General features: G+C 28.5%; 2 protein-coding genes across 2 annotated transcripts; one reads left to right on the top strand and one right to left on the bottom strand.

Moving 5' to 3' along the window:
• The first annotated feature begins 1,802 nt into the window (after positions 1 to 1,802).
• Positions 1,803 to 3,175, top strand: LOC142531134 (membrane-associated kinase regulator 5-like). Its single transcript, XM_075637190.1, has 2 exons — positions 1,803 to 2,798; positions 2,919 to 3,175. The coding sequence occupies exons 1-2, from the start codon at positions 1,922 to 1,924 to the stop codon at positions 2,954 to 2,956; spliced, it is 915 nt and encodes a 304-aa protein (XP_075493305.1). The 5' UTR covers positions 1,803 to 1,921; the 3' UTR covers positions 2,957 to 3,175.
• A 9,888-nt stretch (positions 3,176 to 13,063) lies between these two features.
• LOC142531129 (putative membrane-associated kinase regulator 6) lies at positions 13,064 to 14,163 on the bottom strand. The gene is made up of 2 exons (XM_075637185.1): positions 13,415 to 14,163; positions 13,064 to 13,269 (listed from the first exon to the last, which is right to left on the bottom strand). Exons 1-2 carry the CDS (start codon positions 14,064 to 14,066, stop codon positions 13,247 to 13,249), a joined length of 675 nt encoding a protein of 224 aa, XP_075493300.1. The 5' UTR covers positions 14,067 to 14,163; the 3' UTR covers positions 13,064 to 13,246.
• Between the last annotated feature and the right edge of the window lie 977 nt (positions 14,164 to 15,140).

Here is a 15,140-nt window from a genome sequence, read left to right on the forward strand (position 1 = left end):
TTAAAAAATTAAATTTAGAATTTTAAATATATATTGTACAATTTTAAAAAAAAAAATTTAAAGAAGGGCCATAATGAATCCTCATTATTTTCTATATTGGATGAAGAAACCAAGTCAAACCTTTAAATAAAGGTGCGACTCATTCTGCCCTTTTGCTAAAGCCCACACCCCAAAGTCTGACCCCTCTGATTTTTTATTATTATTTTATTTATTAGGGAAAAACTGGTAAAAAGCAAAGCTTGAAAGTTGAAAGCACAAACACTTCATACATTTTTTCTTTGTTCTTTTATTATTTTATTTTTCTTTTTGGCTCTTTTTTTTCACTTTCTTTTTGGAACTATCTCATCATTGCACCATTGTGTAATTTCATATGTATTTTCCAAAAATTTATGTATAAAATTAGATTTTTAAAAAAATTATAAGATGACACCCCTCCGCGTACATTATAATTATCAAATATGGACTTTTGTTTTTGAATATCATTCTACAATCAAGATTATATGTTATTCAATTCAAACATGAGTAGGTAGGTCTCTAGTGAGACGGTCTCACGAATTTTTTATATGTGAGACGAGTCAACATACCGATATTCACAATAAAAAATAATATTCTTATCATAAAAAGTAATACTTTTTCATGGATGACCCAAATAAACCGATATTCACAATGAAAAGTAATACTCTTAGCATAAAAAGTAATATTTTTTTATTAATGACCCAAATAAAAGATCTGTCTCACAAAATACGACCTGTGAGACTGTCTCAAACAAGTTTTTGCCTTCAAACATTGTCATGCACTTAGTACTACGCTTTTTTTTTTTTTATCAACGAGAAGAATTCGATGATCATGAATTCAAAAAATAATAATGAAACACTTGTTTGTCATTTGTTTGTATAATCTCCGAGTAGAGAATATTATAAATTTAGTCGCAGATATATAATCATCTAAAAATAATTTAATTTATTTGGTTAGATCATTTTTTTAAATTGAATGAACCAAAAAAAAAACACTTCCTTAACCAAAGCCATTTTCAAGAATATTGTGGAAATGGGTAAATATACGGTATTCTGGATGATGGTGAGAGAGAATTCTTTGGAAGCATCGTCGTCATCCCCTTAAATGGACCTAAAATTCAAAAGCCTGAGCTTCTGACCTATACAGTGTTTGGCATCATATTTTTTATCCACTTTTTCCCTTTATTCCTATGTCTCGCATGTTCTTCCTTTTTATCTTCATCCATACACGACATTGGCTACTTCCATAGGTAACTTACTTGAATATATATATATATACACACACACACACACACGTTTAGTAGATAATACTTCTTAGCACACATGTTATTTTAATATAAATTATAATTTATAAATAATATTTTTTTGTATACAATATAACACATTCAAGTATTTTTTTTAATTTTCTAAGGGTCTGATTACCATTGAATCGAATTTTTTTTAAAAAAATAATGAATCAGAATAATCATAAGAGAATTTATTTAAATTAAAAATAAGTAAACTATGCAAAATACAAAATCAAAATAAATGAATTCCATTACATCTAATTTTAATTTCACAAAATAAATTTATTTATTCGGAATTAATAAATTTGTCCAATTTTAGGACACAAACCATAATATAACACAACGAGATGTCAGAGTTGATAAAATAGATAAATATTTGACTAATAATCATTAATTTAATTTTTTTAATATTTTTTCGAACGAATTTATCGCGTATTATTTACCTGATATAAATTTAGTGATTAACATTATGCGTATTACTGCGTAATAATCAAATTCAATAAAGTAAAAAGGGAACTAGGAGTATATGTAATACTTGGCTTTTCTTGAAGGTGGCTTTCACTCTCTTTTCATTAGCTTTTCTCCGGCCATATTCAACTAGCTCTCGATTTCTATCTCTTCATGGAAGCTCTAGGAATTCTCAAATTCTGGCGAAATTCCTCCGCCGGAGATGAAGTGCATGGGGCGGCTTTCGTCACCGACGAAGAAGAAACTGATGAAGATGACTCGTTTTTCGATTTGGTTTTCAAATCGCCTTCCAGCTACGGAGGAGGAAATGAAGCTTCGAAGAAGGATTTTGAGTTCATAGAATCACCGAGAGATGTTTTTCTGAGCAAAAACGAGTTCATGATTCCTAAGCCTCTGTCTCCGGTGGTTACTCTCGTGCGATCGACACCGAAGTTCAAAGTCTTCATGTTAGGTTTCAAAAGGACGACGAAATGCGAGAAGGTTGATCGGTCCTGTGGCGAATCGAAGGCGAGTCCGTCGAATCAATCCTCGAAGTCTTCGAGACTTGAGCGGGGAAATCGTTTTTCCGTGAAGTGCGCGCTGGAAGAAACGCCGATTGCGTCGGTTTTAGGTAGAGAGAACAGTTTGAGAAGCAGGCTGTTAAGAGACAATGACGATGACGAAACAAACTTTTCCGGCGGCGCTTCGTCGGTGAAATCCGTTCCAAAGTATCTGAAACTTATTCGAACTTTCCAAATGAAGGCGTCGAAGAAGGTGAAGGTCGCAAATTCCATTACGCCGTCACACTCTCCGGTGACAGCGCCGGTCAATCTGTCTCCGAGAAAATCCTCCGTGGGAAGCAGATCAGTCAGAAGTTTCAAGATCGTGGCGAGGAATTTGGTAAAGAGCCGATCAGCTTCAGCGACAGCGTCGGCAATGTCTCTAGCGCCGTTGTCTGCCCGTCGTAGAGACGACTCGCTGCTGGAACAGCATGATGGCATCCAAGGCGCCATACTTCATTGCAAAAAATCCTATAATTCTTCATCCAAAGGTACATACCCGTGCAATTGAATCTCTAATTCAATCATTAAATAATTTAAAATTTTATTCCATCTCTAGATTCATCAAATAAATAATTTCCTAATATTAATATTTTTTACAAAAATTTCAGAATTTTCAAAATTATTTCGGCCCCCAAACGAAGAATAAAAAAGATGCAGCATTTAAACGGAGCTTTGAATGACCATAGAGGAAAAGCAGCACAGCGGGAACACCAAGAACCCTTACGAAGAGATGACGTCATATTTCAGAGAGCTATAATTATATTAATATCGTCTTTTTTTGTAAAAAACTGAAATGGCCGGTGGGAAATATTGAATGTTCAGTGAGCAGAGGTAGGATTTGTTGTAAAAAGAAAAAATAAGCAAAGTGATGGCATTAAATTGAAGATATTCATTGTGGACTTTGATTTGTGATTACACTCAAAATCTAGATATTCGATTTTTATTTATAAAATTTTTTATATATCATCTTCCTAATTATTTCTAGGCAAAAACTCGTGTGAGACGGTCTCACGGGTCGTATTTTGTGAGACGGATTTCTTATTTGGGACATCCATGAAAATGTATTATTTTATTGTGAATATCGATAGGGTTGACCCGTCTCACGGATAAAGATTTGTGAGACCGTTTCACAAGAGACCTACTTTTATTTCTAAATGTTGTTCTACACTGAATGTTATTTGTTTCCTAAAAGTGAGAAGATTAAGGATCATTTTGATATATTCAAAAGAGTAGGTACTTTTGTGAGACGGTTTCACGAGTATTCATCTGTGAGACGGTCAACCATACCGATATTCATAATAAAAAGTAATACTTTTAGCATAAAAAGTAACATTTTTCATGGATGACCCAAATAAAAAATTCGTCTCACAAAATACGACCCGTGAGACCTTCTCACACAAGCTTTTGTCTATTCAAAAATCGTGCATGTTTCTCTTATTTGATGTGTGTACAGTGTAGTGACTTTTACTATTTCCAACATTCCCATTCTTATTTCCAACATTCCCATCAAGATGGAGCATGGATGTTGATTGATCCCATCTTGGATAACAAAAGCTGGAAGTAAATTGGCAACATAGGCTTAGTAAGTCAGCCAGCCAGTTGTAAAGCAGATGACACATGCAGAACCTCGATGATCTTGGCCTGAAGTGTTTTGCGGGCCAGATGACAATCAATTTCAATATATTAGTTCTCTAATGGAAAACATGATTAGAAGCAATCTGTATTGCTGATTGGTAGTCACTAGTCACAGAACAAGGTGGCTGGTTGATTTTGAGTAACACGAAGGTCCTTTAAAAGGGAAAGAATCCACACTACTTCACAAGTGACACTGGCCATTGTTCGATATTCCGCTCCTCAATGGATGATCTAGAGATGGTTTGTTGTTTAAAATCTTTAAATTTCTTATTATAGTTAAACTCAACGAATTCTTCTAAGATATTTATATTTTATGATATTATTAATATATTAACATTCATAATTATTGATATAAATTCTCCTAAATAATTTGTTAAACTCTTCGTTTCTTAGTTAAAAATCATAAAGTATGTTAGTATTAAACTTCATATTATTAAATTATTATATAGTTATCATGTTATTCTACTATTGCATATATAATTATTTTTTCATATATCTTATTGTGATACTGTAATTTATTATTAATTAGAAATTTCAATAAAACTATAATTACAAAATTGTATTATATTCATAAAATAATATGTAGAGAGAAAATTAAAAAGATAAAACATTTAAAAGTAGTATAAAGATGGACTATTTGATAAAATTAATATAGGAGTACATTTTATTCTTGAAGTGATATAAATTACTACAATTAATATATATTGTAGTGATAATTCGTTAGTCTTTGTTAGACATTAATTATATATAGGTGAAATAATTAGGCTACTAATTAATTATATATTAGGTGGAATAAATATAAAATATTGATATTTCATTTTTGTCCTTACAATAATTCGAAATTTGCATATATATCCTTATTGAGATTTTAGATTTGTATTGATAAAGAGTGATTTTTATCTTTTGATAATTGAAAAAATGACTCATGATTCATATTTTTATAGGTATATATATATATAGAAAAAATATGTTTTTATTATCAAACATATTTTCATTTTTAATGTATCAGTGTTATTAGATTTTCAAAAAATTGTGTAGAAAATTTTCATGCAATTAATCTAATAATACACAATTTAAAGGGATAATAAAAAATTTACAACGAAAAACTTTGTCATTCTTTTTATATTTTTATAAGGTTAGATAAATATTTATTTTTTAAATGCTTTTTTCTTTTAATATTTTTATGAAATATATATTTTTTTATTCAAAAATATATTCTTTTAATATATATATTTTAATAATTATGTATCAAGAAAATGTTATTTCTCTAACTTATTTTTATAATTAAATATTTATTCAATTTTTACGTAACATTATTTTCAAATTTTCTTATGTTTCAGTTTTCTATTAAAAAATAAAAAAACACTACAATGATCATCATATGTTTAATGAGTTCAAAAAATAAATGCATCAATTAAATGAATATGAAATACATTGATTTTACAAATTCAATATCCTAAATTTGGCCCTAAATTTTTTATATTTTTTCCACCAATGCTCATGCAATTGATAAAAACAATACATGGTTTTTGGGTAATATAATAAAATCATATTGCAAAAATTTTTCTCATCGTCAACATTTTTATAGGCATATAAATTGAATGTGATAAGTGTCCTATGTATGGATCGTTATCTCTTCTCTTGCGCAATGAGTGAGAAAGTCTTCCCAATAACAGGACTAAAATCCATCATTAGAATTTGTGTGTGAATTTGAGCATAAGATTCATTCAAACCCATGAAGTATTGCATGACACACATCTGATTTTGAAAAGACACTCAATCCTTCATTGAACCACAATTACACGAAGAAAATTCTTCAACTAGTCCCACAAGATCCTCAATATCCTATCAAGATTTTATCGGATGAACATATCGCACATGATTTGCTTTGTGCGATTTATCTTATAATTTGTGATTTGTCCGATATTGTGTATATTTGATGGAAAGCAGAAAAATCTTGAAACCCAATGGATCAATAGGAAAACGGGAGTGTAGAGACCGTAGTTGAAACGGTAAATTAAGTAGTGGCGTCCTCGCCTTTGGAGTCAAGTCTTAAGGCACTGTGCATTTGGTTGGAAATGCGTTTTTTGATTGGACTATTTTTTGTGGAATCAGTCAAAGGCGATTAATTAATTTTAGTTGAAAATTTGGTTGGATTGCGAACTCCTGGAAATTATTGGCCGTCTTTTTCGTGAATTTCACATAGTTTTGTTGGATTGAGGACTTTCCGGCCAAAATTCAAGAAAAAATGGAATGAAACCTTGAATCATTTAATACACTACTCTATGCAAACAAGTCATTTCTATATATTTATTAGTTTTTAAAAGTCAAATAATTAACGGTAGATTTGGAAAAATCTATCAACTTATGTTTCAATTAGGATGTAGTCTCTATGTAGCAAAAAACTTGTGTGAGACGGTCTCACATGTCGCATTTGTGAGACAGATCTCTTATTTGGTCATCCATAAAGAAAATATTACTTTTTAAGCTAAGAGTATTACTTTTTATGATGAATATCGGTAGGGTTAACCCGTCTCACAGATAAAGATCCGTAAGACCGTCTCACAAGAATCTACTCCTATATGTATTATTATTTTTGTGAATTGGTACCTAACAATGTCTAAATTTTAGTTTCAACTCTCTGCTGACCACATTTTACTTTTTACTCTTATATTATATAAATACAGATATTAAATATAAACATCATCACCCAAATAATAAATTTTTTTGTTAATTTATATAAATAATAAAACTTTAATAAAATTTAAATTTTTATTGAATTAGTTAAATTTTTTAGTACTGATATTATTTAATTATTTATGATTAATATTATATTATTAATTTATCTCATATCATTTATTGATATTATTGTTGTTTTCAAAAGTAGTTATTAATTATATATTTGAGGCAAAAATAATCGAAATAACGATTTTAGATTATTTACTTAATAATTTTTTTATAATTATTTATATTACCTATTAGGAACGGGAAAGAATTTAGAGTGGATGGTGAATAAACTCTTTAAAATAGTTGTTTTTAAAATTTGTTTTCAATCGTATTTAGACGATTGAAATGATAGTCTATAAAAGAAGAGTTGAAGAATAAAGAAAGAACATCGATCAATTAACATAATACAAGCTTTTCAACCGCGCAATTGGCACATCACTAAGCTTGCATACTTCAAGATTTTAAGTGCATCTAAAGTTCATATACTTCATCGCTCATCAACATACACTCAGTAGAAAGATATCTGAATGATCAACTTCGTGCTACTCAAAACATATTGTTTCTTTACATCAGTAACCTTTTGTTATTTTATTTATTATGTTGTCTGGTGAACCGATGATTCTTAAATATCTAGAAGTGTAAAGTGATCACTAAGAGTTCCAAAACAGGCAGTGTGATAAGTACTGATTGAAGTGGGCTATTGTAATAGTTTGTAAAGCCAAAGTCTTTTAGTAATCTTTTCTACAGAGGAAGAAGGGATGACATAGGAGTTTTATCTCCGAACATCCATAAAATCATGTGTCTTTACTTTCTGCAAGCAATTACATTTTAAACTGTTTCTTGTTAACAACCCAGCCAATCGGTTGCAGCTATCATTAGAAATTTTGAATCATTCTCCGCACTTTTAAAATGGTTCACATTTCTAACCGTTCGAGAAAAACTTTCAACCAGCTTAAAAACGATTGAAAACAAATTTTAAAAACAACTAATTTTATAAAGTTTATTCATCCTCCTCTAAATTTTTTCCTGATCCTAACAATATCATCTAATTTTCTATACTTCTTCATATTTTTTATTTAATTAATATTATCATTATAATTATCGAACAAATATTTATTTTTATCGTAAAATAGTTATTTTAACTAATTCTTCTTATTAATAAAATTATAATTATTTTTATCAGTCAAGTTAATATCACATTATTATTATTATTATTAAAAGAAATAATGTATAAAAAAATAAAATTATTTTAAATATTTTGAAATGTTTTTTAAAAATTTTCGTAAATTATATTAATTCATTGACATGAAAAAAATGGAAAGAAGATATATATTAGCATGATTTAACTACAAAATTATATATTATCTAATAAATAGACTATCAACATAGGTTAGAATAAATAATTTTTTTATTTCCCTTAATTACATTTGAAGACTGAGATTTTAAGATTATTTATTTTTTAAAATAAAAATGTTACGTACTCATCATAGAATACGATTACATACTTATTTGAACTAAAACATACCTAATTTGAATTAACATACACTTGATTTTTCCATGTTGATATTCACATTTTGTGAGAAAATACTCGATATTTAAGTTATCACCATAAACGAATTCAATTTTAGTGTTGTCATGGAAGATGCAATATGATGAATTATTATTATTTATTTAAAAAATAAACATGTTACATAGTTATGGAATACATTTAAATTAATCATTTTCTTGTATTTTCATGAATAACAATGAATATTATCAATGAATATTATCAAGTATAATACGATATTATTTTCTAACAAAAAGAACATCGGATGGGCAAAATCAGGTATCTTATATCCTAATTTAGGTACTGTTAAATTAAATTTAATATTCACTCGTACTTACACTACTGCCCACCAAAAGAAATGGAGATAGAGAGTTGTAGCTTGATTCTTTACTCATTCCATACCGTATAGTAACGGGATATTAGGGTCGAGCATCTTTTCGCTATGCTATGCTAGCTTGCTTTCTCCATATCTATTGTTATTTGGGGACGTCGCCTGCTTGTTGAAAGCAAAAATGGAATGGTGTTTTTGTGTTGAAAACTCCACGATTACTTCGTTTATAGTGACCATTCGAATATCAAATGAATTTTCAAACCATATGTGGTATCAAATAGGCCAAATCAGGTATCTGACATCTCAATTTAGAAAATTTGTATGTTATATTAAGTACTTACTTGTGTTAGATAGTTAGTGGGGACTATGTTCCTTTTTTTTTTTCTTCGTAAAATGACATGAACACTTCATAGTAATGCATCAAACTTGAAGAAGATTTCATATATGCTGACGAATCCAATATAAAATGTATTTTAAAATAAACATAGGTATCAAATATGCCAAATCATGTATATAATATCTTAATTTAAGTACTTTACAGGTTAATTTAAGTACATACTCGTATTCAATGGTTAGTGGAGAATGTGTGTTTTTTTGTATTAAATCACACAAAAACCTAATTCTAATGCATTTTCGATGGAAACTCTAGGAAGACTTTGTTTATAGTGACCACCAAATATCAAACTAAGTACTTTTTAGGAGGAGTCAACAATGTATAAATCAGATATATGTTAAAACAAGTTAATTACTTTTTAGGCCGAATTATGTTTTTAACTGTATTGAATGATAACTATTCAAAATATTTATTTAAATCTATAAATATAATTAATAAGGCATCCTAATGCACCTTCCATGACAACACTAACACAAATTTCATTTATAGTGGCCACTCGAATATCGATTATTTCTCATCAAATTTGAGTATTGACATGGATGAATCATATATCGGCTATATCAAATTAAATAATTTTTAGGTCATTAAATATTTGACCATATTCTATGATAACTACATAACGTGTGTATTTTTTTTTAAAAAAATAACATTAACAAGTCATTCTAATATACACATCTTATTTCAGTTTTCTCATCTCAATAAATTGGAGAATTTACTCAAATTAAAATCACATTCCAAAATAATTAAAACAAATTTATCTTGTTACACATAAATTTTTAAATAATAAAAATAATAATGCGATATTAATACAACTAATAAAAATAAATTATGATTTTTTAATAATAATAATTAGATCAAATAAATATTTTTATGATAAAAATAGATATCGGATTCTACGATAACTATGCAACATGTTTATTTCTAAAAAATAAATAACATTAATAAGTCATCTTAATAGACACATCTTATTTTTCGTTTTTCCATTTCAATAAATTAGAATTACAATCCAAAATAATAAAACAAATTTATCTTTTTTAAATATCATTTTTAAATAATAATATTGTGATATTAATACAAATAAAGAATATATTATAATTTTATTAATAATAAAAATTAGTTAAAATAATTATTTTTATTATAAAAATATATATCGATAATTATAATAATACTAATATTATTATTATTATTATTAATTATAAAAATATTAATTGAATTGAATGAAGAAATATAAAAAATTAGATTATAATATAATTAATTATAAGAAAAAAATTATTAGTAATAAATAATCCAAAACCTTTATTTCCAATATTTTTGTTCTCAAATATATCATTAAACAATTAATAAAAAGATATTGGAAAAAAATAATAACAATAAATTATAAGAGATAAACTAATAATATAATAATAATCATAGAATAATAAAGAATACAATATTAATAGTAAAAAAAAATTAACTAATTCAATAAAAATTTTAATTTTATTAAAATGTTATTATTAATATAAATTAACAAATAAAAAATATTTGAATATAAAAACAAATGCAAAATTTAAATAATAGAAAAAATGGGTAAATATGTCAATTAGGAAGTGAAAATAAATTTTTTGGGGTATCAGAGAGCGTAATAAATTTTATTGATATAAAGACTGAACTTGAAGTTTAATGTATGATTAGAAAATTTTTATTGATATAAAGACTGAACTTGAAGTTTAACGACGGTCTCACAAATCTTTATGAAACGGTTCAACCTTATCGATATTCATAATAAAAAGTAATGCTCTTAGCATAAAAAGTAATATTTTTCATGGATGACCCGAATAAGAGATCTGTCTCACAAAATACGATTCGTGAGGCCGTCTCACACAAGTTTTTGCTATAATTAATAGGTAGCCATTATATATTTTCGATCCAGTAAGTATCATGCAAATTTTCAGCCCAATTCTGGTGACCCAAAGATATTGGGCCAGTAATGAGGGTAAGACTCTTTCAAGTTAGAGACGCGTCCGTCGTATAATACATTTCACAACTTGCATTTCTATTATTTTTTCTCTTTGACTTAAGACAAATTATATAGTAGTGTTCGAATTGTTGTACGGTAAAAAAAAATTGAGTTTAATAATTATTATAAATTATAATTTTTGGTAAAAAGGCAAGCGCGTGGTCCTAGAATTGATATAAGAGCCAAGATCAAAAGTTCATTTCTCATTGATTGCAATAAGTGCAATTATTGAGTGGAAAATTGTCGGATGTAATAATTATCTCTGCTGAGAGAGTGATCGAACTGCGATACTTGAGTTGTTGTACTGTTTAAAAGATTTGAATTGCACAATTACCATCCGCTATAGCTTTTGATAAAGCGACAAGCGTTCGCTCCTACAGTGTATCCATCTTGATTAGTAGATGGAATATTAAGTTTCTTGTGAGATTCGTGAAACTCGGTACATATCGATAATGAAAAATAATATTTTTATGACTAAAAGTAATACTTTTTCATAGATCATATTGGATAGAAGATTAATTTTCCAAAATTGACTTGTAAGACGGTCTTATATTAGGGAAAAAATTACAATTGTCGAGGTTTAAAATGACGGACTTTTAAAAGGATATAGGTATCAGCTACTATCAAAAGTTTCACTTGACATTCAGATAATTCGACAATGGTTTTAGGGCATCATCCTAATATCAAATCGATGGTTGTCAAACTTTCAAGAACCAATAAACTATGTAATCATCATCGTCATGAAATAATAATAAAAAAAATTGGAGTACCGAAGGCAAGCAAGCAAACAAATTTGAGGAAAACATAAGGATAAGAATTTTCAGCATGTCCTATTGTAGGGCCAACATAAAATAATTTTTTTAAAAATGATAATTTTTAGAAATTGGGGAATAAATGGATGAAATTGGCTAATAACTAATATTCCAAATTTATTTACATGTTATTATTAAAATTATAATGAAATGATGATTGGTTGACTAGTCAAAATATATCATATTGGAAAATGGGAAAAAGAAAATTATAAAAGTGTAATATTTTTACAGCATGCGCAAGATTTAAATTGCTTTAAAGAATTTAGAAGGAATGCCTGCAGCTTTGTGGCAACAGGCTTTAATTTCTTGTGTAACGTTTGTAATGGCTATAATGATGGAGAAATATACAGGGGTTGACCCATTGATATCCATTTGATATATATATATATATATATATATATATATATATATAATTCAGTGGGAAATAATATGCAGTATTGAGCAAAAAGAAAATTATATATATATATATATTATATAATAGATATTACATGATATTATATTTATGACAAAAACTTGTGTGAGACGATCTCACGGGTCGTATTTTGTGAGACAAGTCTCTTATTTGGTTCATCCATGAAAAAAATATTACTTTTTATGTGAATATCGGTATGATTGATCCGTCTCATAGATAAAGATTCGTGAAACCGTCTCACAAGATACTTATTCTATATTTATTGGTCAATATAGATAAATTGTATGTGTTAGAGAATTTAAAATGAATCATTACAAAGTGCAAGAAATTAGCAATATATATACACACACAATATTTCATGGATTTGATGAAAGTCTCAAATCTGTATATTTTTAAATATTGTTTATCCTCTACAAACAAAATAAATCTGAAACGTATTTGATTACTTTTAAGATTATCCTTTGACAAAAACTTGTGTGAGACGGTCTCACGGGTCGTATTTTGTGAGACGGATCTCTTATTTGTGTCCATAAAAAAATATTACTTTTTATGCTAAGAGTATTACTTTTTATTGTGAATATCGATATGCTTGACCCGTTTCACAGATAAAGATTCGCGTGAATTTTGAAACCATGTATTTGGATAAACAATGTATAGAGATATTTTCTTGGATAAACTTGATTTTTGGCCTTATTTTGAATGAAGTAATATTTCCATGAAAAATGTGGAAGCTCGATACTAATAAAATATTTTTTTGTGAAGATATATTGATAATAAAAAATATTAATTATGGTAACTTTGTTACTAAAGAATCTACATGCATATATAATTGAATTTTATAGTAATAAAGTAATAAAAATTTATGATTCATGATAATCGGATATAAATAAATACTTCACAAGAAGAAACACTTCAATCTTCATAAAATTCAAATGGGAGTTCGAATAAGTTCAGGCTGCAGATTTCTATGGCTGACAATTTCCAAACCCAAAAAATAAAAAATAAACACATTCTTTCCTCCCATAATTTCATGAACAAACAAGAAAAATGAATGACTGCTTCAGAATCCAATCATGGGCTTGTTTATTCTCTTGAAATAACCAAATCTGCCAAACAAAAGAGAAGAAAGGAAATAACATTAGCATAAAATTTTCAAAAAATATATCATATAGTACATTGATCCAAGAATTTAGTTAATCTATGATAGATTTTTAGGAGAAAACTATATAAAATCTGACTTTCATTAATTACCACGAGTTCTTTTACAATGGAGAACTGCTTCATATATGGAGCTCTCAGAATCACAAGATCTGCGCCAATTATCATCTGCAGAATACGTTACACTGCTACTTCTAGGAGATGTTGCGGCCGAAAATCCCGGCCATTTCTTGTTCATGTTTCCGAACTTGCTAACCAATCTCCTTTTACAAAAGAAAGGCCTAAACAAGAACTTCAAATACTTGTGAAACCAGCGTTTCGACAATCTTCGACACCTCCTCGACGATACACAAACAACCCTACTCGACGAGTGCAGCGTGTTTTGGGCCGATAAGGGTCCGGACGTTGTTGTAACGTGACCATCTTCGGTGCCAAGTCGATCCTTTTTCGAGTCCTTAACAAAAATAGGCACTAAAATGCCGTTAGATATGACTTCATCAGCATGGACTAGGGATAACGGAGATTCGGACACGGGGAAATCGAATCCAAAGTCCGATGAAACTCTGATGAATCTTTTGGAAGGTGGCAATCTTGGATCCATTTCTATAAAGGGAGATTCATCATGATAGTAGGAAGCATCGTTCGATGCTAGATACAAGTCGGGGTCGAACGATGTAGCGTTTAAGTTAGCTAGCCAACTATATGAGAAGCTTTCGATGGAAGGGGATTGAAGGGTGGCGTCCATCGAAGGTTCTTGTTGTGAAGATAAATGGGAGAACAAGACCAAGTGTTGTTTAGAGTTTTAAGGTAATATATTGTACATGCTAGGTTGTAAAGGAGTGTTTTTTTTTTTTTTGGCCCTACCATATGTACATATGATACATATATTGAGTAAATATATGATATATTTTTAATCAGACATATTGTGTTTTTCTTATTATATGTGCTGACAATAAAATTTGTGGTGCTCAAACTTCAGACAAAGTGTAATTAATAATTGACAAGAAAAGAATGGAGCTTCTTGTTTTTATATTCTTTTCTCTTCTTTCTTTGGCCCTCCAATACAAGAGGATTAAGGATCAACTCGGGACTAATATTTTAAGCCAGATCATAAATATAAGGTGTGCTTACCAACATGTATCACTAGCTTCTTGCTTCATAAATTGATGGAAATTACCATGGTAATTGTTACAAGCAAGGTTCTAAAAAGCGTGAAGCGCCCCGAAGCGTGGATGTCGAGCTCCAAGCTTTTCAAGCTTAAGCGAGATTAGCACAGACTTAAGCGTGAAAAAACGTTTTTTATTTTTAGTGTAATTGTAATTATCTCAAACCAATAAATAAATTAAATAATACATAAATATAATAAATTTAGGTCTGATGTATTAATTCTCATATTTATAAAAGCATAAAAATCTCAAAATTGTAATCTTTATTTGTTTTTGCAACTATACCACATCAAAAAATGCTAAATATTTGTCAAATCATTATCAGACATACTCAATCATAATTAAAATTAAAAAATAAACATCAAAATTATAAACCTGAATTTATTATTTTAAAATAAAAAAGACATATCTTCAAAATAAAAAATATAAAAACAAATAGATGCGATTAATTATGCTTAAGCACACTTAATTAAACACTTTAATTACGTTTAATTCGAGTCAAACTATAGTTTAACCGCTTTTTTCCGCTTTCTCTAAAGCGGAGCGTTTTTGTCGAGTTTCAAGCTTAAGCGAACTTTTTAGAACACTGGTTACAAATATAATTGTATTCACCACATTGAAATTTATTTTAGGACCAGATATTAGTCAATTGA

Source organism: Primulina tabacum, chromosome 17, assembly GCF_025594145.1.
Source record: "Primulina tabacum isolate GXHZ01 chromosome 17, ASM2559414v2, whole genome shotgun sequence".
NCBI lineage: Eukaryota > Viridiplantae > Streptophyta > Magnoliopsida > Lamiales > Gesneriaceae > Primulina > Primulina tabacum.